The sequence below is a fragment of the Anomaloglossus baeobatrachus genome, chromosome 9 (assembly GCF_048569485.1).
Source record: "Anomaloglossus baeobatrachus isolate aAnoBae1 chromosome 9, aAnoBae1.hap1, whole genome shotgun sequence".
NCBI classification, from domain to species: domain Eukaryota; kingdom Metazoa; phylum Chordata; class Amphibia; order Anura; family Aromobatidae; genus Anomaloglossus; species Anomaloglossus baeobatrachus.
In genome coordinates, this window is record NC_134361.1 from 21,385,141 (window position 1) to 21,410,371 (window position 25,231).

A 25,231-nucleotide genomic window follows, 5' to 3' on the forward strand; every position below is an offset into this window, starting at 1 on the left:
CTGTCTCTGCCGCTGCTGTCACTTGCTGCCGACCGCCGCTCATTATGCTAATTGAATATTCACTTCACTGCGGCCGGAAGCAGCAGCGGCGGGGAGTCGGCAGGACCAGAGAGCGAAGATCAGCACCACGGACAGCGACGCCAGGGACAGGTGAGTAGAAAGTTCCCGTTCTCCGTGTGTTATCACGGATAACACACAGAGAACATACGTAGGCCAAAAACACGGGTTACGGAGGGCAAAACGCACCTCTGACACGTCTGTGAAAAACGTGCGTGGTTTTTCACGAACGTGTGAAAGAGGCCTAACACAGGAAAACAGTGTTTGGGAGGGTGTAGGGGAATCGCCGCCCCTATAAATGGTAGAAAGCACTTCACCTTCTAAGAGACGGTGCTTCCCTGTTTTCTGTGTACTATGGACTGGCCGCTTCAGCCGGCGCCTCCCCTCTTCACTGAGAGCTTTTTGAATAACTCGGCCTAAAAAGTGCAGGAAAGGGAGAAGAAGAGACAGAAGAGTTTACTAGCTTAGGTCGGGGACAGGATAAGGTGTGTGTGTGTGTGTGTGTGTGTGTGTGTGTGTGTGTGTGTGTGTGGAGAGAGACGCTGACTGTGTGGAGTCTGGAGACCACGTGTTGGAAGAGGTACAGTGCCGGCTGTGAGAGACTTACCGCTAGACTGTGAGAGTTCCCTGGTCACTGATAGGCGACTACGCAACTGAGGAGAAGACGTTCCTAAGGCGGCCAAATCCGAAACGAGAAGACATTGTCAGGAGGAGTCCAGAGATTCTGTTTCCGTGTCAGAAGAAAAGCTCCCCCCTAACCTGTTGGAAGAAGCGGTACTGTGGAGGCTCTATCATTGTGCGCACTTAGTAGGGTGTAGGTCTCAGTAGCCAGAGCACGACATATGCCTAGCCCGAAAGTGAAGGCCAGCTAGGTCACAGTGCAGTTGCTAGCATACTTTGCCTGCCTTGTATGCTGCCTGTGTCTGTAATAGTTGGGGTGAGGTACTATTAGTATGTTCCAGCTAGAATCTGAAGCTTGTTAAACTTTTCTTTTGCCGCATTATATACCCCTGTTTGCTTGCAAAACTGCTTACCTCTTGTTTGTAAAGAAAACTGTACCCTTGTTTCTGTGTTTTGTATATCGTATTTTTTCTCTACACCACAGTGGTCCCTCAACTATCGCAACACGGGCAACGTAAATAGTAATTGTCATTTTAATATTTTTTCTTTTTTGTTTTGTTTTATAAATCAATAGTTCACATGGAAATAAGAAACTTTGTAATATATCTTATTAGATAAATCTGCTGCTTTCTCCTCCTGGTCTTTTATTATTAAAATTCTCAACTCGCAGGTAAAAATTTCTACTCTGTGTAGACAGATTTTCCCATTACTGAGATAGGAGATGACAATTGATGACAATAAGGGACTCTCTGTGGATAAACTAGGTAAAAATGCACAAAATGCACTGTGAAAGTGCACAGACAAATACACTGAAGGGGAGTGGAAGAGAAGACCCCCCCACTACACTTACTAAATATCATCTATATATATAATTGCCTTATTCTGTCTGTCTTGCTCCAAAATGGCGTCAGTACAGTGACAACCGTCGCATCGGCCCGGCCCCGCTCCCCGCATGCATTGGCCGCCCGGCCCCGCCTACCGCACACTTTGCTGGCTCAGCCCAGCCACGCCCCCCACACACTTTGCCCGCTCGGCCATGCCCCCCCGCACACTTTGCCCGCTCGGCCACGCCCCCCGCACACTTGCCCACTCGGCCCGGCCACGCCCCCCGCACACTTTTCCCGGCTACGCTACCTGCACGCTTTGCCCGCTCGGCCACACCCCCCGCACACTTTGCCCACTTGGCCATGCCCACCACACACTTTTCCTGCTCGACCACGCCCCCCGCACTCATTGGCCACCTATACACCTCTCCCCCAGGACTACTCCACCTATTAGACACCTCCCCCCAGGACTATTCCACCTATTAGACACCTCCCCCAGGACTACTCCACCTATTAGACTCCTCTCCCCCCAGGACTACTCCTCCTATTAGACTCCTCTCCCCCCAGGACTACTCCTCCTTTTAGACTCCTCTCCCCCCAGGACTACTCCTCCTATTAGACTCCTCCCCCCAGGACTATTCCTCCTATTATCCTCCTCTCCCCCCAGGACTACTCCTCCTATTATCCTCCTCTCCCCCCAGGACTACTCCTCCTATTATTCCCCTCTCCCCCCAGGACTACTCCTCCTATTAGACTCCTCTCCCCCCAGGACTACTCCTCCTTTTAGACTCCTCTCCCCCCAGGACTACTCCTCCTATTAGACTCCTCCCCCCAGGACTATTCCTCCTATTATCCTCCTCTCCCCCCAGGACTACTCCTCCTATTATCCTCCTCTCCCCCCAGGACTACTCCTCCTATTATACTCCTCTCTCCCCAGGACTACTCCTGCTATTATACTCCTCTCTCCTCAGGACTACTCCTCCCATTATACTCCTCTCTCCCCAGGACCACTCCTCCCATTATACTCCTCTTTCCTCAGGCCTACTCCTCCCATTATGCTCCTCTTTCCCCAGGCCTACTCCTCCCATTATACTCCTCTTTCTCCAGGCCTACTCCTCCCATTATACTCCTCTTTCTCCAGGCCTACTCCTCCCATTATACTCCTCTTTCCCCAGGCCTACTCCTCCCATTATACTCCTCTTTCCCCAGGCCTACTCCTCCCATTATACTCCTCTTTCCCCAGGCCTACTCCTCCCATTATACTCCTCTTTCCCCAGGCCTACTCCTCCCATTATCCTCCTCTTTCTCCAGGCCTACTCCTCCCATTATGCTCCTCTTTCCCCAGGCCTACTCCTCCCATTATGCTCCTCTTTCCCCAGGCCTACTCCTCCCATTATACTCCTCTTTCCCCAGGCCTACTCCTCCCATTATGCTCCTCTTTCCCCAGGCCTACTCCTCCCATTATACTCCTCTTTCCCCAGGCCTACTCCTCCCATTATACTCCTCTTTCCCCAGGCCTACTCCTCCCATTATACTCCTCTTCGCCAGGCCTACTCCTCCCATTATACTCCTCTTTCCCCAGGCCTACTCCTCCCATTATACTCCTCTTTCCCCAGGCCTACTCCTCCCATTATACTCCTCTTTCCCCAGGCCTACTCCTCCCATTATACTCCTCTTTCCCCAGGCCTACTCCTCCCATTATGCTCCTCTTTCCCCAGGCCTACTCCTCCCATTATGCTCCTCTTTCCCCAGGCCTACTCCTCCCATTATGCTCCTCTTTCCCCAGGCCTACTCCTCCCATTATACTCATCTTTCCCCAGGCCTACTCCTCCCATTATGCTCCTCTTTCCCCAGGCCTACTCCTCCCATTATGCTCCTCTTTCTCCAGGCCTACTCCTCCCATTATACTCCTCTTTCCCCAGGCCTACTCCTCCCATTATACTCCTCTTTCCTCAGGCCTACTCCTCCCATTATACTCCTCTTTCCCCAGGCCTACTCCTCCCATTATACTCCTCTTTCCTCAGGGCTACTCCTCCCATTATACTCCTCTTTCCCCAGGCCTACTCCTCCCATTATGCTCCTCTTTCTCCAGGCCTACTCCTCCCATTATACTCCTCTTTCCCCAGGCCTACTCCTCCCATTATACTCCTCTTTCCTCAGGCCTACTCCTCCCATTATACTCCTCTTTCCCCAGGCCTACTCCTCCCATTATGCTCCTCTTTCTCCAGGCCTACTCCTCCCATTATACTCCTCTTTCCCCAGGCCTACTCCTCCCATTATACTCCTCTTTCCCCAGGCCTACTCCTCCCATTATGCTCCTCTTTCCCCAGGCCTACTCCTCCCATTATACTCCTCTTTCCCCAGGCCTACTCCTCCCATTATCCTCCTCTTTCTCCAGGCCTACTCCTCCCATTATACTCCTCTTTCCCCAGGCCTACTCCTCCCATTATACTCCTCTTTCCCCAGGCCTACTCCTCCCATTATACTCCTCTTTCCCCAGGCCTACTCCTCCCATTATGCTCCTCTTTCCCCAGGCCTACTCCTCCCATTATGCTCCTCTTTCCCCAGGCCTACTCCTCCCATTATACTCCTCTTTCCCCAGGCCTACTCCTCCCATTATGCTCCTCTTTCCCCAGGCCTACTCCTCCCATTATGCTCCTCTTTCTCCAGGCCTACTCCTCCCATTATACTCCTCTTTCTCCAGGCCTACTCCTCCCATTATACTCCTCTTTCCCCAGGCCTACTCCTCCCATTATACTCCTCTTTCCCCAGGCCTACTCCTCCCATTATACTTCTCTTTCCTCAGGCCTACTCCTCCCATTATACTCCTCTTTCCGCAGGCCTACTCCTCCCATTATACTCCTCTTTCCCCAGGCCTATTCCTCCCATTATACTCCTCTTTCCCCAGGCCTACTCCTCCCATTATACTCCTCTTTCCCCAGGCCTACTCCTCCCATTATACTCCTCTTTCCCCAGGCCTACTCCTCCCATTATGCTCCTCTTTCCCCAGGCCTACTCCTCTAATTATGCTCCTCTTTCCCCAGGCCTACTCCTCCCATTATGCTCCTCTTTCCCCAGGCCTACTCCTCTCATTATGCTCCTCTTTCCCCAGGCCTACTCCTCCCATTATGTTCCTCTTTCCCCAGGCCTACTCCTCCCATTATTCTCCTCTTTCCCCAGGCCTACTCCTCCCATTATACTCCTCTTTCCCCAGGCCTACTCCTCCCATTATACTCCTCTTTCCCCAGGCCTACTCCTCCCATTATACTCCTCTTTCCCCAGGCCTACTCCTCCCATTATACTCCTCTTTCTCCAGGCCTACTCCTCCCATTATACTCCTCTTTCCCCAGGCCTACTCCTCCCATTATACTCCTCTTTCCCCAGGCCTACTCCTCCCATTATACTCCTCTTTCTCCATGCCTACTCCTCCCATTATACTCCTCTTTCCCCAGGCCTACTCCTCCCATTATACTCCTCTTTCCCCAGGCCTACTCCTCCCATTATGCTCCTCTTTCCCCAGGCCTACTCCTCCCAATATACTCCTCTTTCCCCAGGCCTACTCCTCCCATTATACTCCTCTTTCCCCAGGCCTATTCCTCCCATTATACTCCTCTTTCCCCAGGCCTACTCCTCCCATTATACTCCTCTTTCCCCAGGCCTACTCCTCCCATTATACTCCTCTTTCCCCAGGCCTACTCCTCCCATTATGCTCCTCTTTCCCCAGGCCTACTCCTCCCATTATGCTCCTCTTTCCCCAGGCCTACTCCTCCCATTATGCTCCTCTTTCCCCAGGCCTACTCCTCCCATTATACTCCTCTTTCCCCAGGCCTACTCCTCCCATTATACTCCTCTTTCCCCAGGCCTACTCCTCCCATTATACTCCTCTTTCCCCAGGCCTACTCCTCCCATTATACTCCTCTTTCCCCAGGCCTACTCCTCCCATTATACTCCTCTTTCCCCAGGCCTACTCCTCCCATTATACTCCTCTTTCCCCAGGCCTACTCCTCCCATTATACTCCTCTTTCTCCAGGCCTACTCCTCCCATTATGCTCCTCTTTCTCCAGGCCTACTCCTCCCATTATGCTCCTCTTTTCCCAGGCCTACTCCTCCCATTATGCTCCTCTTTCCCCAGGCCTACTCCTCCCATTATACTCCTCTTTCCCCAGGCCTACTCCTCCCATTATACTCCTCTTTCCCCAGGCCTACTCCTCCCATTATACTTTTCTTTGCCCAGGCCTACTCCTCCCATTATACTCCTCTTTCCCCAGGCCTACTCCTCCCATTATACTCCTCTTTCCCCAGGCCTACTCCTCCCATTATACTCTTCTTTGCCCAGGCCTACTCCTCCCATTATACTCCTCTTTCCCCAGGCCTACTCCTCCCATTATGCTCCTCTTTCCCCAGGCCTACTCCTCCCATTATGCTCCTCTTTTCCCAGGCCTACTCCTCCCATTATGCTCCTCTTTCCCCAGGCCTACTCCTCCCATTATGCTCCTCTTTCCCCAGGCCTACTCCTCCCATTATGCTCCTCTTTCCCCAGGCCTACTCCTCCCATTATGCTCCTCTTTCTCCAGGCCTACTCCTCCCATTATACTCCTCTTTCCCCAGGCCTACTCCTCCCATTATACTCCTCTTTCCCCAGGCCTACTCCTCCCATTATACTCCTCTTTCCCCAGGCCTACTCCTCCCATTAAACTCCTCTTTCCTCAGGCCTACTCCTCCCATTATACTCCTCTTTCCCCAGGCCTACTCCTCCCATTATACTCCTCTTTCCCCAGGCCTACTCCTCCCATTATACTCCTCTTTCCCCAGGCCTACTCCTCCCATTATGCTCCTCTTTCTCCAGGCCTACTCCTCCCATTATGCTCCTCTTTCCCCAGGCCTACTCCTCCCATTATGCTCCTCTTTCCCCAGGCCTACTCCTCCCATTATACTCCTCTTTCCCCAGGCCTACTCCTCCCATTATACTCCTCTTTCTCCAGGCCTACTCCTCCCATTATACTCCTCTTTCCCCAGGCCTACTCCTCCCATTATACTCCTTCTTTGCCCAGGCCTACTCCTCCCATTATACTCCTCTTTCCCCAGGCCTACTCCTCCCATTATACTCCTCTTTCCCCAGGCCTACTCCTCCCATTATACTCCTCTTTCCCCAGGCCTACTCCTCCCATTATACTCTTCTTTGCCCAGGCCTACTCCTCCCATTATACTCCTCTTTCCCCAGGCCTACTCCTCCCATTATGCTCCTCTTTCCCCAGGCTTACTCCTCCCATTATGCTCCTCTTTCCCCAGGCCTACTCCTCCCATTATGCTCCTCTTTCCCCAGGCCTACTCCTCCCATTATGCTCCTCTTTCCCCAGGCCTACTCCTCCCATTATGCTCCTCTTTCCCCAGGCCTACTCCTCCCATTATGCTCCTCTTTCTCCAGGCCTACTCCTCCCATTATACTCCTCTTTCCCCAGGCCTACTCCTCCCATTATACTCCTCTTTCACCAGGCCTACTCCTCCCATTATACTCCTCTTTCCCCAGGCCTACTCCTCCCATTAAACTCCTCTTTCCTCAGGCCTACTCCTCCCATTATACTCCTCTTTCCCCAGGCCTACTCCTCCCATTATACTCCTCTTTCCCCAGGCCTACTCCTCCCATTATACTCCTCTTTCCCCAGGCCTACTCCTCCCATTATGCTCCTCTTTCTCCAGGCCTACTCCTCCCATTATGCTCCTCTTTCCCCAGGCCTACTCCTCCCATTATGCTCCTCTTTCCCCAGGCCTACTCCTCCCATTATACTCCTCTTTCCCCAGGCCTACTCCTCCCATTATACTCCTCTTTCCCCAGGCCTACTCCTCCCATTATACTCCTCTTTCCCCAGGCCTACTCCTCCCATTATACTCTTCTTTGCCCAGGCCTACTCCTCCCATTATACTCCTCTTTCCCCAGGCCTACTCCTCCCATTATACTCCTCTTTCCCCAGGCCTACTCCTCCCATTATACTCCTCTTTCCCCAGGCCTACTCCTCCCATTATACTCTTCTTTGCCCAGGCCTACTCCTCCCATTATACTCCTCTTTCCCCAGGCCTACTCCTCCCATTATGCTCCTCTTTCCCCAGGCTTACTCCTCCCATTATGCTCCTCTTTCCCCAGGCCTACTCCTCCCATTATGCTCCTCTTTCCCCAGGCCTACTCCTCCCATTATGCTCCTCTTTCCCCAGGCCTACTCCTCCCATTATGCTCCTCTTTCCCCAGGCCTACTCCTCCCATTATGCTCCTCTTTCTCCAGGCCTACTCCTCCCATTATACTCCTCTTTCCCCAGGCCTACTCCTCCCATTATACTCCTCTTTCCCCAGGCCTACTCCTCCCATTATACTCCTCTCTTTCCCCAGGCCTACTCCTCCCATTATACTCCTCTTTCCCCAGGCCTACTCCTCCCATTAAACTCCTCTTTCCTCAGGCCTACTCCTCCCATTATACTCCTCTTTCCCCAGGCCTACTCCTCCCATTATGCTCCTCTTTCTCCAGGCCTACTCCTCTCATTATACTCCTCTTTCCCCAGGCCTACTCCTCCCATTATGCTCCTCTTTCCCCAGGCCTACTCCTCCCATTATACTCCTCTTTCCCCAGGCCTACTCCTCCCATTATGCTCCTCTTTCTCCAGGCCTACTCCTCCCATTATACTCTTCTTTCCGCAGGCCTACTCCTCCCATTATACTCCTCTTTCCCCAGGCCTACTCCTCCCATTATACTCTTCTTTCCCAGGCCTACTCCTCCCATTATACTCCTCTTTCCCCAGGCCTTACTCCTCCCATTATACTCCTCTTTCTCCAGGCCTACTCCTCCCATTATACTCCTCTTTCCCCAGGCCTACTCCTCCCATTATACTCCTCTTTCCCCAGGCCTACTCCTCCCATTATACTCCTCTTTCCCCAGGCCTACTCCTCCCATTATACTCCTCTTTCCTCAGGCCTACTCCTCCCATTATGCTCCTCTTTCTCCAGGCCTACTCCTCCCATTATACTCCTCTTTCCCCAGGCCTACTCCTCCCATTATGCTCCTCTTTCCCCAGGCCTACTCCTCCCATTATACTCCTCTTTCCCCAGGCCTACTCCTCCCATTATGCTCCTCTTTCTCCAGGCCTACTCCTCCCATTATACTCTTCTTTCCGCAGGCCTACTCCTCCCATTATACTCCTCTTTCCCCAGGCCTATTCCTCCCATTATACTCCTCTTTCCCCAGGCCTACTCCTCCCATTATACTCCTCTTTCCCCAGGCCTACTCCTCCCATTATACTCCTCTTTCCCCAGGCCTACTCCTCCCATTATACTCCTCTTTCCCCAGGCCTACTCCTCCCATTATGCTCCTCTTTCCCCAGGCCTACTCCTCCCATTATGCTCCTCTTTCCCCAGGCCTACTCCTCCCATTATGCTCCTCTTTCCCCAGGCCTACTCCTCCCATTATACTCCTCTTTCCCAGGCCTACTCCTCCCATTATACTCCTCTTTCCCCAGGCCTACTCCTCCCATTATACTCCTCTTTCCCCAGGCCTACTCCTCCCATTATACTCCTCTTTCCCCAGGCCTACTCCTCCCATTATACTCCTCTTTCCCCAGGCCTACTCCTCCCATTATACTCCTCTTTCCCCAGGCCTACTCCTCCCATTATGCTCCTCTTTCCCCAGGCCTACTCCTCCCATTATGCTCCTCTTTCTCCAGGCCTACTCCTCCCATTATACTCTTCTTTCCGCAGGCCTACTCCTCCCATTATACTCCTCTTTCCCCAGGCCTATTCCTCCCATTAAACTCCTCTTTCCCCAGGCCTACTCCTCCCATTATCCTCCTCTTTCTCCAGGCCTACTCCTCCCATTATACTCCTCTTTCCCCAGGCCTACTCCTCCCATTATACTCCTCTTTCCCCAGGCCTACTCCTCCCATTATACTCCTCTTTCCCCAGGCCTACTCCTCCCATTATGCTCCTCTTTCCCCAGGCCTACTCCTCCCATTATGCTCCTCTTTCCCCAGGCCTACTCCTCCCATTATACTCCTCTTTCCCCAGGCCTACTCCTCCCATTATGCTCCTCTTTCCCCAGGCCTACTCCTCCCATTATGCTCCTCTTTCTCCAGGCCTACTCCTCCCATTATACTCCTCTTTCTCCAGGCCTACTCCTCCCATTATACTCCTCTTTCCCCAGGCCTACTCCTCCCATTATACTCCTCTTTCCCCAGGCCTACTCCTCCCATTATACTTCTCTTTCCTCAGGCCTACTCCTCCCATTATACTCCTCTTTCCGCAGGCCTACTCCTCCCATTATACTCCTCTTTCCCCAGGCCTATTCCTCCCATTATACTCCTCTTTCCCCAGGCCTACTCCTCCCATTATACTCCTCTTTCCCCAGGCCTACTCCTCCCATTATACTCCTCTTTCCCCAGGCCTACTCCTCCCATTATGCTCCTCTTTCCCCAGGCCTACTCCTCTAATTATGCTCCTCTTTCCCCAGGCCTACTCCTCCCATTATGCTCCTCTTTCCCCAGGCCTACTCCTCTCATTATGCTCCTCTTTCCCCAGGCCTACTCCTCCCATTATGTTCCTCTTTCCCCAGGCCTACTCCTCCCATTATTCTCCTCTTTCCCCAGGCCTACTCCTCCCATTATACTCCTCTTTCCCCAGGCCTACTCCTCCCATTATACTCCTCTTTCCCCAGGCCTACTCCTCCCATTATACTCCTCTTTCCCCAGGCCTACTCCTCCCATTATACTCCTCTTTCTCCAGGCCTACTCCTCCCATTATACTCCTCTTTCCCCAGGCCTACTCCTCCCATTATACTCCTCTTTCCCCAGGCCTACTCCTCCCATTATACTCCTCTTTCTCCATGCCTACTCCTCCCATTATACTCCTCTTTCCCCAGGCCTACTCCTCCCATTATACTCCTCTTTCCCCAGGCCTACTCCTCCCATTATGCTCCTCTTTCCCCAGGCCTACTCCTCCCATTATACTCCTCTTTCCCCAGGCCTACTCCTCCCATTATACTCCTCTTTCCCCAGGCCTATTCCTCCCATTATACTCCTCTTTCCCCAGGCCTACTCCTCCCATTATACTCCTCTTTCCCCAGGCCTACTCCTCCCATTATACTCCTCTTTCCCCAGGCCTACTCCTCCCATTATGCTCCTCTTTCCCCAGGCCTACTCCTCCCATTATGCTCCTCTTTCCCCAGGCCTACTCCTCCCATTATGCTCCTCTTTCCCCAGGCCTACTCCTCCCATTATACTCCTCTTTCCCCAGGCCTACTCCTCCCATTATACTCCTCTTTCCCCAGGCCTACTCCTCCCATTATACTCCTCTTTCCCCAGGCCTACTCCTCCCATTATACTCCTCTTTCCCCAGGCCTACTCCTCCCATTATACTCCTCTTTCCCCAGGCCTACTCCTCCCATTATACTCCTCTTTCCCCAGGCCTACTCCTCCCATTATACTCCTCTTTCTCCAGGCCTACTCCTCCCATTATGCTCCTCTTTCTCCAGGCCTACTCCTCCCATTATGCTCCTCTTTTCCCAGGCCTACTCCTCCCATTATGCTCCTCTTTCCCCAGGCCTACTCCTCCCATTATACTCCTCTTTCCCCAGGCCTACTCCTCCCATTATACTCCTCTTTCCCCAGGCCTACTCCTCCCATTATACTTTTCTTTGCCCAGGCCTACTCCTCCCATTATACTCCTCTTTCCCCAGGCCTACTCCTCCCATTATACTCCTCTTTCCCCAGGCCTACTCCTCCCATTATACTCTTCTTTGCCCAGGCCTACTCCTCCCATTATACTCCTCTTTCCCCAGGCCTACTCCTCCCATTATGCTCCTCTTTCCCCAGGCCTACTCCTCCCATTATGCTCCTCTTTTCCCAGGCCTACTCCTCCCATTATGCTCCTCTTTCCCCAGGCCTACTCCTCCCATTATGCTCCTCTTTCCCCAGGCCTACTCCTCCCATTATGCTCCTCTTTCCCCAGGCCTACTCCTCCCATTATGCTCCTCTTTCTCCAGGCCTACTCCTCCCATTATACTCCTCTTTCCCCAGGCCTACTCCTCCCATTATACTCCTCTTTCCCCAGGCCTACTCCTCCCATTATACTCCTCTTTCCCCAGGCCTACTCCTCCCATTAAACTCCTCTTTCCTCAGGCCTACTCCTCCCATTATACTCCTCTTTCCCCAGGCCTACTCCTCCCATTATACTCCTCTTTCCCCAGGCCTACTCCTCCCATTATACTCCTCTTTCCCCAGGCCTACTCCTCCCATTATGCTCCTCTTTCTCCAGGCCTACTCCTCCCATTATGCTCCTCTTTCCCCAGGCCTACTCCTCCCATTATGCTCCTCTTTCCCCAGGCCTACTCCTCCCATTATACTCCTCTTTCCCCAGGCCTACTCCTCCCATTATACTCCTCTTTCCCCAGGCCTACTCCTCCCATTATACTCCTCTTTCCCCAGGCCTACTCCTCCCATTATACTCTTCTTTGCCCAGGCCTACTCCTCCCATTATACTCCTCTTTCCCCAGGCCTACTCCTCCCATTATACTCCTCTTTCCCCAGGCCTACTCCTCCCATTATACTCCTCTTTCCCCAGGCCTACTCCTCCCATTATACTCTTCTTTGCCCAGGCCTACTCCTCCCATTATACTCCTCTTTCCCCAGGCCTACTCCTCCCATTATGCTCCTCTTTCCCCAGGCTTACTCCTCCCATTATGCTCCTCTTTCCCCAGGCCTACTCCTCCCATTATGCTCCTCTTTCCCCAGGCCTACTCCTCCCATTATGCTCCTCTTTCCCCAGGCCTACTCCTCCCATTATGCTCCTCTTTCCCCAGGCCTACTCCTCCCATTATGCTCCTCTTTCTCCAGGCCTACTCCTCCCATTATACTCCTCTTTCCCCAGGCCTACTCCTCCCATTATACTCCTCTTTCCCCAGGCCTACTCCTCCCATTATACTCCTCTTTCCCCAGGCCTACTCCTCCCATTAAACTCCTCTTTCCTCAGGCCTACTCCTCCCATTATACTCCTCTTTCCCCAGGCCTACTCCTCCCATTATGCTCCTCTTTCTCCAGGCCTACTCCTCTCATTATACTCCTCTTTCCCCAGGCCTACTCCTCCCATTATGCTCCTCTTTCCCCAGGCCTACTCCTCCCATTATACTCCTCTTTCCCCAGGCCTACTCCTCCCATTATGCTCCTCTTTCTCCAGGCCTACTCCTCCCATTATACTCTTCTTTCCGCAGGCCTACTCCTCCCATTATACTCCTCTTTCCCCAGGCCTACTCCTCCCATTATACTCTTCTTTGCCCAGGCCTACTCCTCCCATTATACTCCTCTTTCCCCAGGCTTACTCCTCCCATTATACTCCTCTTTCTCCAGGCCTACTCCTCCCATTATACTCCTCTTTCCCCAGGCCTACTCCTCCCATTATACTCCTCTTTCCCCAGGCCTACTCCTCCCATTATACTCCTCTTTCCCCAGGCCTACTCCTCCCATTAAACTCCTCTTTCCTCAGGCCTACTCCTCCCATTATGCTCCTCTTTCTCCAGGCCTACTCCTCCCATTATACTCCTCTTTCCCCAGGCCTACTCCTCCCATTATGCTCCTCTTTCCCCAGGCCTACTCCTCCCATTATACTCCTCTTTCCCCAGGCCTACTCCTCCCATTATGCTCCTCTTTCTCCAGGCCTACTCCTCCCATTATACTCTTCTTTCCGCAGGCCTACTCCTCCCATTATACTCCTCTTTCCCCAGGCCTATTCCTCCCATTATACTCCTCTTTCCCCAGGCCTACTCCTCCCATTATACTCCTCTTTCCCCAGGCCTACTCCTCCCATTATACTCCTCTTTCCCCAGGCCTACTCCTCCCATTATACTCCTCTTTCCCCAGGCCTACTCCTCCCATTATGCTCCTCTTTCCCCAGGCCTACTCCTCCCATTATGCTCCTCTTTCCCCAGGCCTACTCCTCCCATTATGCTCCTCTTTCCCCAGGCCTACTCCTCCCATTATACTCCTCTTTCCCCAGGCCTACTCCTCCCATTATACTCCTCTTTCCCCAGGCCTACTCCTCCCATTATACTCCTCTTTCCCCAGGCCTACTCCTCCCATTATACTCCTCTTTCCCCAGGCCTACTCCTCCCATTATACTCCTCTTTCCCCAGGCCTACTCCTCCCATTATACTCCTCTTTCCCCAGGCCTACTCCTCCCATTATGCTCCTCTTTCCCCAGGCCTACTCCTCCCATTATGCTCCTCTTTCTCCAGGCCTACTCCTCCCATTATACTCTTCTTTCCGCAGGCCTACTCCTCCCATTATACTCCTCTTTCCCCAGGCCTATTCCTCCCATTATACTCCTCTTTCCCCAGGCCTACTCCTCCCATTATACTCCTCTTTCCCCAGGCCTACTCCTCCCATTATACTCCTCTTTCCCCAGGCCTACTCCTCCCATTATGCTCCTCTTTCCCCAGGCCTACTCCTCCCATTATGCTCCTCTTTCCCCAGGCCTACTCCTCCCATTATGCTCCTCTTTCCCCAGGCCTACTCCTCCCATTATGCTCCTCTTTCCCCAGGCCTACTCCTCCCATTATGCTCCTCTTTCCCCAGGCCTACTCCTCCCATTATGCTCCTCTTTCCCCAGGCCTACTCCTCCCATTATACTCCTCTTTCCCCAGGCCTACTCCTCCCATTATACTCCTCTTTCCCCAGGCCTACTCTTCCCATTATACTCTTCTTTGCCCAGGCCTACTCCTCCCATTATACTCCTCTTTCTCCAGGCCTACTCTTACCATTATACTCCTCTTTCTCCAGGCCTACTCCTCCCATTATACTCCTCTTTCTCCAGGCCTACTCCTCCCATTATACTCCTCTTTCTCCAGGCCTACTCCTCCCATTATACTCCTCTTTCTCCGGGCCTACTCCTCCCATTATACTCCTCTTTCTCCAGGCCTACTCCTCCCATTATACTCCTCTTTCCCCAGGACTACTCCCACAAACCGCGCAACACACACAGCACCACACACACACAACGCTGCAGACACACAGCGCTCCACAAACAACGCAACACATACAACACAACCCACAAACAACACTGCTCTCACACCCCCACACCCAGGCAACACCCAGAACATTTACAGCGCCCTACACAAACACTTGGCAACTACACACAACATATTTATATATATATATATATATATATATATATATATATATATATATATATATATATATATACATAAATAACAAAAATCATACATTAACTACACAATAAATTCTAGAATACCCGATGCGTTAGAATTGGGCCACCTTCTAGTATAGCATAAATGTGAATGATGTCTTATACATCTTATATGATACATGTGGTTAATTTGTGTCATATTATGTATGTCATATACCTGCACCATGTACCATGTGTATGCAGGGCCGCCACTAGGAATTTCAGAGCCCCATACTGCCAAAATTTTCGGGGCCCCTTGGGACTCCGCCCAGGCACCACCCCAGCTCCGCCCCCACCCATCAAACCTCCTACAGTCATACAGCACTGCAAGGGTGGCAGGAGGCTAACAGCAGAGAGGCAGGAAGCTCACAGCAGAGAGACAGGAGGCTCGCAGCAGAGAGGCAGGAGGCTCACAGCAGAGGCCAGGAGGCTCACAGCACAGAGGCCAGGAGGCTCACAGCAGAGAGACAGGAGGCTGACAGCAGGGAGACAGGAGGCTGACAGCAGAGAGACAGGAGGCTGACAGCAGAGAGACAGGAGGCTGACAGCAGAGAGGCAGGAGGCTGACAGCAGAGAGGCAGGAGACTCACAGCAGAGAGGCAGGAGGCTCACAGCAGAGAGGCAGGAGGCTCACAGCACACAGGCAGGAGGCTCACAACACAGAGGCAGGAGGCTCACAGCAAAGAGGCAGGAGGCTCACAGCAAAGAGGCAGGAGGCTCACAGCACAGAGGCAGGAGGCTCACAGCACAGAGGCAGAAGGCTCACAACAGAGAGGCAGGAGGCTCAGAACAGAGGGGAAGGAGGCTCAAAGCAGAGAGGAAGGAGGCTCACGGCGGAGATGAAGGAGGCTCACGGCAGAGAGGAAGGAGGCTCACAGCAGAGGGAGGCAGGAGACCATGGGGTGGAGGTTCCCCACCCATGATCTAGCTCAAGCAAGACAGGGGCTGTGGTCGGCGGGCGGCCACGGGCAGAGGTCAGCGCCCCCCCATCAGAGATCAGAGGGCCCGAGCAGAGACCTCCAGCACAGCAGAGATCAGCGGCCCCCTCCAGCACAAAAGAGATCAGCGGTCCCCACCAGCACAACAGAGATCAGCGGCCCCCTCCAGTAGAGATCTAGGACTACTCCTCCTATTATCCTACTCTCTCCCCAGGTCTACTCCTCCTATTATACTCCTCTCCCCCAGGACTACTCCTCCTATTATCCTACTCCCTCCCCAGGACTAGGCAGGAGGCTCACAGCACAGAGGCAGGAGGCTCACAGCACAGAGTCAGGAGGCTCACAGCACAGAGGCAGGAGGCTCACAGCACAGAGGCAGGAGGCTCACAGAACACAGGCAGGAGGCTCACAGCACACAGGCAGGAGGCTCACAGCACAGAGGCAGGAGGCTCACAGCAGAGAGGCAGGAGGCTCACAGCAGAGAAGCAGTAGGCTCACAACAGAGAGGCAGGAGGCTCACAGCACAGAGCCAGGAGGCTCACAGAACACAGGCAGGAGGCTCACAACAGAGAGGCAGGAGGCTCACAGCACACAGGCAGGAGGCTCACAGCACAGAGGCAGGAGGCTCACAGCACAGAGGCAGGAGGCTCACAGCAGAGAAGCAGTAGGCTCACAACAGAGAGGCAGGAGGCTCACAGTACAGAGGCAGGAGCGTCACAGCAGAGAGGCAGGAGGCTCACAGCAGAGAAGCAGGAGGCTCACAACAGAGAGGCAGGAGGCTCACAACAGAGAGGCAGGAGGCTCACCGCAGAGAGGAAGGAGGATCACAGCAGAGATGAAGGAGGCTCACAGCAGAGGGAGGCAGGAGACCATGGGGTGGAGGTTCCCCACCCCTGATCTAGCTCAAGCAAGACAGGGGCTGGGGTCGGCGGGCGGCCACGGGCAGAGGTCAGCGCCCCCCCCATCAGAGATCAGAGGGCCCGGGCAGACATCAGCGGCCCCCCCATCAGAGATCAGAGGGCCCGAGCAGAGATCAGCGCCCCCCCCCCCCCACCAGAGATCAGAGGGCCCGGGCAGAGATCAGCGCCCCCCATCAGAGATCAGAGGGCCCCTCCAGCACAGCAGAGATCAGCGCCCCCCTCCAGCAGAGATCAGCGGCCCCCTCCAGCAGAGATCAGAGGCCCCCTCCAGCAGTGATCAGAGGCCCCCTCCAGCAGAGATCAGCGGCCCCCTCCAGCAGAGATCAGCGGCCCCCTCCAGAAGAGATCAGCGCCCCCCCCTCCAGCAGAGATTAGCGCCCCCCCCTCCAGCAGAGATTAGCGCCCACCCAGCAGAGATCAGCGGCCCCCTCCAGCAAAGATCAGCGGCCCCCTCCAGCAGAGATCAGCGGCTCCCCCAGCAGAGATTGGCGCCCCCCCTCCAGCAGAGATCAGCACCACCCCCCAGCAGAGATCAGCGCCCCCCCAGCAGAGATCAGCACCCCCCCCAGCAGAGATCAGCGCCCCCCCAGCAGAGATCAGCGCCCCCCCAGCAGAGATCAGCGGCTCCCCCCAGCAGAGATCAGCGCCCCAGCAGAGATCAGCAGCTCCCCCCAGCAGAGATCAGTGCCCCCCCAGCAGAGATCAGCGCCCCCCCCAGCAGAGATCAGCGGCCCTCTCCAGCAGAGATCAGCGGCCCCCTCCAGCAGAGATCAGCGGCCCCCTCCAGCAGAGATCAGCGGCTCCCCCCAGCAGACATCAGCGCCCCTCCAGCAGAGATCAGCGCCCCCCCCAGCAGAGATCAGCGCCCCCCCCCCAGCAGAGATCAGCGCCCCCCCCCCCCCAGCAGAGATCAGCGTCCCCCCCAGCAGAGATTAGCGCCCCCCCCAGCAGAGATCAGCGCCCCCCCCAGCAGAGATCAGCGCCCCCCCCAGCAGAGATCAGCGGCCCCACCCGGCAGAGATCAGTGCCCGAGGTCCCCCCCTCCCGGGCAGAGATCAGCGGGCCCCCCCGGGCTGGCGTCAGCGGGCCACACCACCACCTCACCCCACCCTTCGGCTCACAGTGCTTACCTTTCCCGCTGGCTGCCACGTCCTCACCACCTTTGCCGACTGCCGCTGTTACTTGCAGGAGTGTAATGAGGTCGCAGAGTGATGACCTCACCACACTGCTGCAAGAACCAGCGATGACGCGCCGGTGCTCTGCTCCAATCACCCTGCCTCCACTCCACCACATGGCTAATTTGCATGCTCCGCCCCGTCGCATGCAAATTAGTCATGTGAGGAAGTGAAGCGACGCTGCGGGGCACCTCTGCTGCTGCTGTGAAGGGGCCTGGTGAAGAGGAGGGGCCCGTCCTCCCGGGGGCTTAATAAAGTTAAGTAATTACCCCGGGCCTGGCCGGGCCCCCTCTCTTCACCGAGCCCCCTACACCAGGCACAGTAGTAATGCCCTGATGGCGGCCCTGTGTGTATGTCACACACATACAGCGGGGAAAAAAAGTATTTAGTCAGCCACCAATTGTGCAAGTTCTTCCCCTTATAAAGATGAGATTTGCCTGTAATTGACATCCTAGGTGACCACAACTATGAGAGACAAAATGAGAAAACAAATCCAGAAAATCACCGCGTCTGATTTGGCAAGATTTTTTTTGCAAATGATGGAGGAAAATAAGTCACCTAAAAACATGCAAGATTTCTGGCTCTCAAAGACGTGTAATTTCTTCTTTAAGAGGCGTCTCTGTCCTCCACTCATTACCTGTAGTAATTGGCGCCTGTATATCCATATAAAAGACACCTTTCCACAACCTCAAACAGTCACACTCCAAACTCCACTATGGTGAAGACCAAAGAGCTGTCGAAGGACACCAGAAACAAAATGGTAGCCTTACACCATGCTGGGAAGACTGAATCTGCAATAGGCAAGCAGCTTGGTGTGATGAAATCAACTGTTGGAGCAATAATAAGAAAATGGAAGTTATACAAGACTACTGATAATCTCCCTCGATCGGGGGTTCCACGTAAAATCTCACCCTGTGGGGTCAAAATGATCACAAGAACGGTAAGCAAAAGTCCAAGAACCACACGGGGGGCCTAGTAAATGACCTGCATAGAGCTGGGACCACCGTAACAAAGGCTACCATCAGTAGCACACTAAACCACCAGGTACTCAGATCCTGCAGTGCCAAACGTGTTCCCCCACTTAAGCCAGTACATGTCTGGGCCTGTCTGGAGTTTGCTAGAGAGCATTTGGATTATCCAAAAGAGTATTGGGAGAATGTCATATGATCTGATGAAACCAAAATAGAACTGTTTGGTAGAAGCACAACTTGTTGTGTTTGGAGGAGACAGATTGCTGAGTTGCATCCAAAGAACACCATACCTACTGTGAAGCATGGGAGTGGCAACATCATGCTTTGGGGCGGTTTCTCTGCAAAGGGACTAGGACGACTGATACGTGTACATGAAAGAATGAATGGGGCCATGTTTCGTGAGATTTTGAGTGCAAACCTCCTTCGATCAGCAAGGGCATTGAAGATGAAACGTGCCTGGGTCTTTCCGCATGATAATGATCCCAAGCACACCGCCAGGGCAACGAAGGAGTAAGAAGCATATGAAGGTCCTGGAGTGGCCTAGCCAGTCTTCAGATCTCAACCCAATAGAAAACTTTTGGAGGGAGTTTAAAATCCGTGTTGCCCCGCGACAGGCCCAAAACATCACTGCTCTAGAGGAGATCTGCATGGAGGAATGGGCCAACATACCACAATCAGTGTGTGCCAACCAGAGGAATGGGCCAACATATCACAAATATGTGTGCCAACCTTGTGAAGACTTACAGAAAACATTTCACCTCTGTCATTGCCAGCAAAGGATAAATAACAAAATATTGATACTTATCAATGGTGGTGGAAAATACTTATTTTCCACCATAATTTGCAAATAAAATCTTCCAAATCAGACGCGGTGATTTTCTGGATTTGTTTTCTCATTTTGTCTCTCATAGTTGTGGTCACCTATGATGTCAGTTACAGGCAAATCTCATCTTTGTAAGTGGGAGAACCTGCACAATTGGTGGCTGACTAAATACATTTTTCCCCACTGTATAATCTACATATCACTGTACATACATCATATATGTGCTCTATGTATCATGTTTTTCTGCTGTTTGCAGGTTTCCATATCTACCAGGTAATGTACGGTTGTGAGCTGAGCGATGATGGCATAATAAAGGGGTACGAACAGCACGGATATGACGGGAGAGAGTTCTTGGCCCTGGATACGCAGACGTGGACATATGTCCCCACCATGGCGCAGGCTCAGACCATCACACAGAGATGGAACAGCCAAGATGTACAAATGGGTGAAACAGATAAAATATATTTAGAAAATGAATGTATCGAGTGGCTGAAGAAACACATGGAAAATGGGAGAGAAGATCTGGAGAGGAGAGGTAAGTGGTCGTTACATAGTTAGCAGCAGACCCACATTTAATGAAGCTTTCCTTATCCTGGAGACAAGACTGCACAGACAAAAACAAAGAACCATTGCATCCAAATAAAGGCCCGTCCTAATGAAATAAAGACAGACACCATTTTGTTGGCAGATATCGGTCACAGCTTTACTGATATATTATTATTTTACAAACTTTTCCAAACTCATTAAAACTTGTAAAACATATTTTATAAACTTTTTCCAAACTCTTTAGAACTTGTAAAACATAACTTGACTCCAGGTGAGAAGGGACACTCTACCACAGGACCAAGGACTTCCGCTCTCTCACCACAGAATGCTGTTGACACATGCTGCTGTGACTTCACTGTACAAACATTTAGAAACTGTTAGCAAAAAAGAAAAACAAGTAAAAAACAAACATTAACAATAGGGAGGGAGGGAGGGAGAGCTGCTCCGGATCCTGGGATACCAGGGGAAGAGGCCGGACACCGGCCCAGACCCCAATATATAGGTAGAAATTACACCCTATAGGTGGGATTGGGAATTCGGGAGGGGCCAGGACGGAGTCCCCTCCCAAACACAGGAAGAGCAGGGCCTGGACAGGAGAGGGGGCTGGACAAAAACAGCATTGGGGTTAACCCCTTGCTGCACAGTCTGGGGCAGTTTCATTATGCACTACACTGCCCACCAGACTGCACAGACAAAAACAAAGAACCATTGCATCCAAATAAAGGCCCGTCCTAATGAAATAAAGACAGACACCATTTTGTTGGCAGATATCGGTCACAGCTTTACTGATATATTATTATTTTACAAACTTTTCCAAACTCATTAAAACTTGTAAAACATATTTTATAAACTTTTTCCAAACTCTTTAGAACTTGTAAAACATAACTTGACTCCAGGTGAGAAGGGACACTCTACCACAGGACCAAGGACTTCCGCTCTCTCACCAGAATGCTGTTGACACATGCCAAGGAGGAGACCAGTCTCAAACTGAACTCCGACCCCCACCATTTGGAAAAAAGGCTTGCTCCAGGCCACCCTGGATCATAGATAAAATTGTATCCAGACCGATATCTGCCAAGAGCACACCATCTTGAAGCATTAACCTTCGGTTGTCACCTTCCAACTAAAATCATCGGAGCAGACAACTGCCTGCTGATGGCAACCACCTCCAACAAGACCTGAGCCATCTCAGGCCTCGAACCCAACCACTAAGCAGTTCGACAGAGTAGAATCCAAGATTGCGACTGTTACCAGCTCTCTGAACAGCCCAAAACACGTAGAAATTGCCAACAATCCAAAAACCTTTTTTTTTTTTTATAGCAATGCCGAACCTTTAAAGAAATTAAAGTAAATGTGCTATAAAATTGGTTACTTCCTGCAATAAATCGTGCGATGCATATCTGACAAAAAAAAGCAGAGCGCAATTTACCAATATACACTGTATATCAGAGTCTGATAAAGCCCGCCCTGGCAGCCTTAGTGGCTGCCACAATGAAAAGGAATGAGTCCCAAAGTGATCAGGGGGTGAAAAACGGCAAGCGGTGAGGCAGCACCGAAAAAAGGAGCGGTAAACTGGTACCTAGTAAGGGGGGAACCATCCTAATAAACTAACAGTGAGGTACCAGTAGACCGACAAACAAAAATTCCATCAAACGCAGGTAGGGCCAGGGGAAGGAACAGTCTAATCCCAGAATCTCTGGCCACTTGGTCAGTTTGGGCTCCTGAATGCGGATACGCATGAAGGGTCAATAAGTAGTATGGCACACAATTGAAGGCAACAAAACTATTCTTGGACGGTGTGGCGAGTTCGCTGGCTCTGAGGGCCCAGAAAAGGCCAAGTTAAAGGTTGTGGACAACAGGGATATCTCCCGTGGGATTGAACAAACAGCCTGCATAGTCGATTAACTGAAGAAGCATCAGGTAAAAAAAATTGGGATGCCTCTTATCTATGGATTGGTGGGACTTAAACCAGCCATTAAAGGGATTTGCAAATAACAAGATTTAGTAACGTAGAACATCCCATCAAAAAATGAAACAAAATACAAATAAATGCTTCTGGGCTACAGAGGCGGAAGAACCAAAGTTATAAAGGTGCATCAAATATTAGAGGGTAACCTCCAAACAGGTAAAGTTATCAGAACCGAGGGACCAGCTACCAGCATACCTATACCTAACCACTGTTTCACGCCTATCCATAAAGTTGCCACTTTGAAGGGGGATCTGAAGTCCTAATCTCTGTCAGGAGTTGGTCCCGACAAGATCTCGCAGCGGTGTGGCAATGGCAACCCACCGGGCTGGCATTGGGTACCAGCTGAAAAATCCTGCAAACAGAAACGAGACAATCAATATGGAGCATTACTCTGAGAACCCGTAGCCCATGCTCGGATCCAAATGTGTATTGTATGCAGCGTAACATCAAACAAAATATTACAGTTGGCTAGTGACTTGTGCCATAACTCCACAGCAATGACAATAGGGAACGATTCTGAAAGGGAAAAATTAGCAGTAAAACAAAAAGTTAACAAGGTGAGGGCCAGGTGCCCCGGCACCACTGATTGCCAAAAAAACAGCGCTAAAACCATCCGAAAAAAAGACGCATTGGTGAGCAAAAATAAAACCTGGTTAGACACCACAGAACACATGTTGAACATGCACTCATTAAGGTGAAAAGGGATTGAGACCAAATCAGTAAGTCAGAAGTAATACGTAATCCTGTGGTCAGGGTGAAGCGCCCCTAGTGGACAATGAGAGGCGGGGAACTGCATTTGGCGCAATGTAACTTTCCTGTAAAGACACAAATACTTATAACTATACTATGCCTGTAATTCTAATTAGCTCGACTGTAATTCTGACCTCTCTAATGCTGCGGTTCAGTAATATAACATCACATAAGCAACAAAATTGTCCAACAGAATTACCAATTAGACAAAGTGAATGTATTTTCATGGTATGTAGAAAATCCCTTTAAGCTGCACCGTACAAAAACAAAACCCACACTTAATTGAAACAGGGTCTGAATCTTTCGTGCCCTACGTTTGTTTGGGGGCAAAGGGACAACAAACTCAATATCAACTGAAAAAAAAAAAAAAAAATGTCAAAAATTGTTTGCATTCATCGAAGTCACTAGGGCAATTAAAGAAAATCATCAAGTAGTGAGTGACAAATTTTGAGAGCGTCTCACACCACCGCACCCATTTAAGGAATGAACTGAAGAGTTCAAAATAATGGAATGACATACAGCATCCCATGGGAAGTCAAGAATCGCAACAAAAATTGCCCTACATGCAACAACCCAAACTATGGAACAGTACGGATGAACAGGTAACGGACAAAACACAGATTCGATATCAGATTAAGCAAAAGTGCACTGCGTCCGAACTCCCGTATAAGAGAAATTACACTGTAAAAAGACACAGAAATCAAAGCTTACTCAGGAGGGATACCATGATTAACAGACCCGCCGTGTGGGTGAGATACAGTAGGTGGTGTAGCAATTGAAATCTACCCGGTTCCGTTCCTTTTAGCGACAATAAGGGAGCAATTAGGAAAATTAAATGGAATAAATAAAGTGAAAGCAAAATACAAAACTGATATGACCAGCCACATCCTTATTGGGATATTTGTCAAGCCACAAGGGGCATCTCTGATACCTTTACCGGGGTCGTCTGAGACATTTGTACCATTTTACCGAGGACCTTGGAAGGAGAGTGAGGGAATCTAACAGCCAAATGGCTCCGCAGCAAGCAGAACACTCGTGCTAGGATTGCATAACCCAAAGAACCGGAAGTGTCAATCATTAAACAACCAACACGCTCCTGGCCGGCGCACGGCCACCATGGCTGGACCTTGTGAAGCTCCCGGCACAGTGGCCGTGGATTGAAAAGTGGTATACTGGCTTCTGTACGGTCATTAACCTAAGCCAGAAATCCATGGCTTGGACACCCAAACCAATGCCAGGGTGTAGGGGCAAGCCGACGCTGAAAATCCTCATAATACCAACTACACCCATAACCACCGTGAGTTTATAGGAACTATAAATTAGGTATTGATAAATGAACATTTCAGGACCACGGTCGGGATGTTTCTGACCCAGGACTGAAAAACCTGTAGCCAATTACTAATCGTTCTCGTGACCCTGGGTTTCTTATCATAAGTACTGGGACAAATATAAACGTGACTTAGTCGACATGATGCTATCACAGGGGGAGTATCCATCAAAACACCACCGCTGACGCGACAGCACAAGACCGCCAGGCATCCTCGAAGCGCCCGATCTCTCAAACAATGAAGATGGAGAATGCCACCTTAAGGAGCTGTAATGCCTTAATCCCCCAAGCCTCCGTGAACACACCGGATGTTGATGTGGATGCCATCTCTGGGGAATTCGCCGTAGATACACCACCGCTGACGTGGGAAGGGGCATACCTCACATCCCCGGGCTGTTCAGTAGCAGACCAATTCCTCTGTGTCCTCGTAGGCTGCACCATAGATGTTCGTGCACACTCATCAGTCACCCTCGAGACGCTTGAGCCCTCAAAAGGAATTCAAAAGGCGACTTCTACCAGATGAGTGTGAACGCCGGCTTCTGTGTGTACGGGAGAAGTTTCGTTAAGAATGCCTCAAGTGCCTCCTGCACCAATCCGGCGAGCGACACTGATCGTGCAGATCCGACCGATGTAAGGCTATGTGCCCACGCTGCGTTCTATCCCTACAGAAATTTCCGCAGCGATCTGAACAGCACACGTGCGCCCCAAACCGCCGCAGAAACAGTCCGTACTGAAAAGCCGATTTCATGCGCTCCGCACGCAGCCCCCCCCATAGACAGAGCAGGGGCTGCATGCAGAGCGCACCAAAGAAGCGACATATCACTTCTTAGAACGCAGCGCCCCGGCAGTAGCCGAAGTGCTGCGCTCCAATACGCCATGTGGGCATGAATTATGCACAATCTTCATAGCTTGTGCTGGGGACGCAGGACGCATGCAGCCACGCTGCGGTGCAGAACGCAGCGTAACTGCATGAAAACACGCCACGTGGGCACATAGCCCAACGCAGAGGGGAAGCGGGACCGATAACTGGTAGGACATAAGCAGGACCCCTGTGGTCTGCAAGGATTTAGACATTGTGAAAGTAGCTGTGGATGTGAAGA

At 51.6% G+C, this 25,231-nt stretch overlaps 1 protein-coding gene across 3 annotated transcripts in view; it reads left to right on the plus strand.

Annotated features, from left to right (window-relative positions):
- Nucleotides 1-25,231, plus strand: part of LOC142250911 (class I histocompatibility antigen, Non-RT1.A alpha-1 chain-like) — a 74,934-nt gene that overhangs the window by 24,086 nt on the left and 25,617 nt on the right. For all 3 annotated transcript variants that reach the window (XM_075323239.1, XM_075323237.1, XM_075323238.1), the window contains one exon: nt 19,796-20,074. In XM_075323239.1, the coding sequence (XP_075179354.1) occupies nt 19,796-20,074 (279 nt within the window). The remainder of the gene's footprint in view (nt 1-19,795; nt 20,075-25,231) is intronic.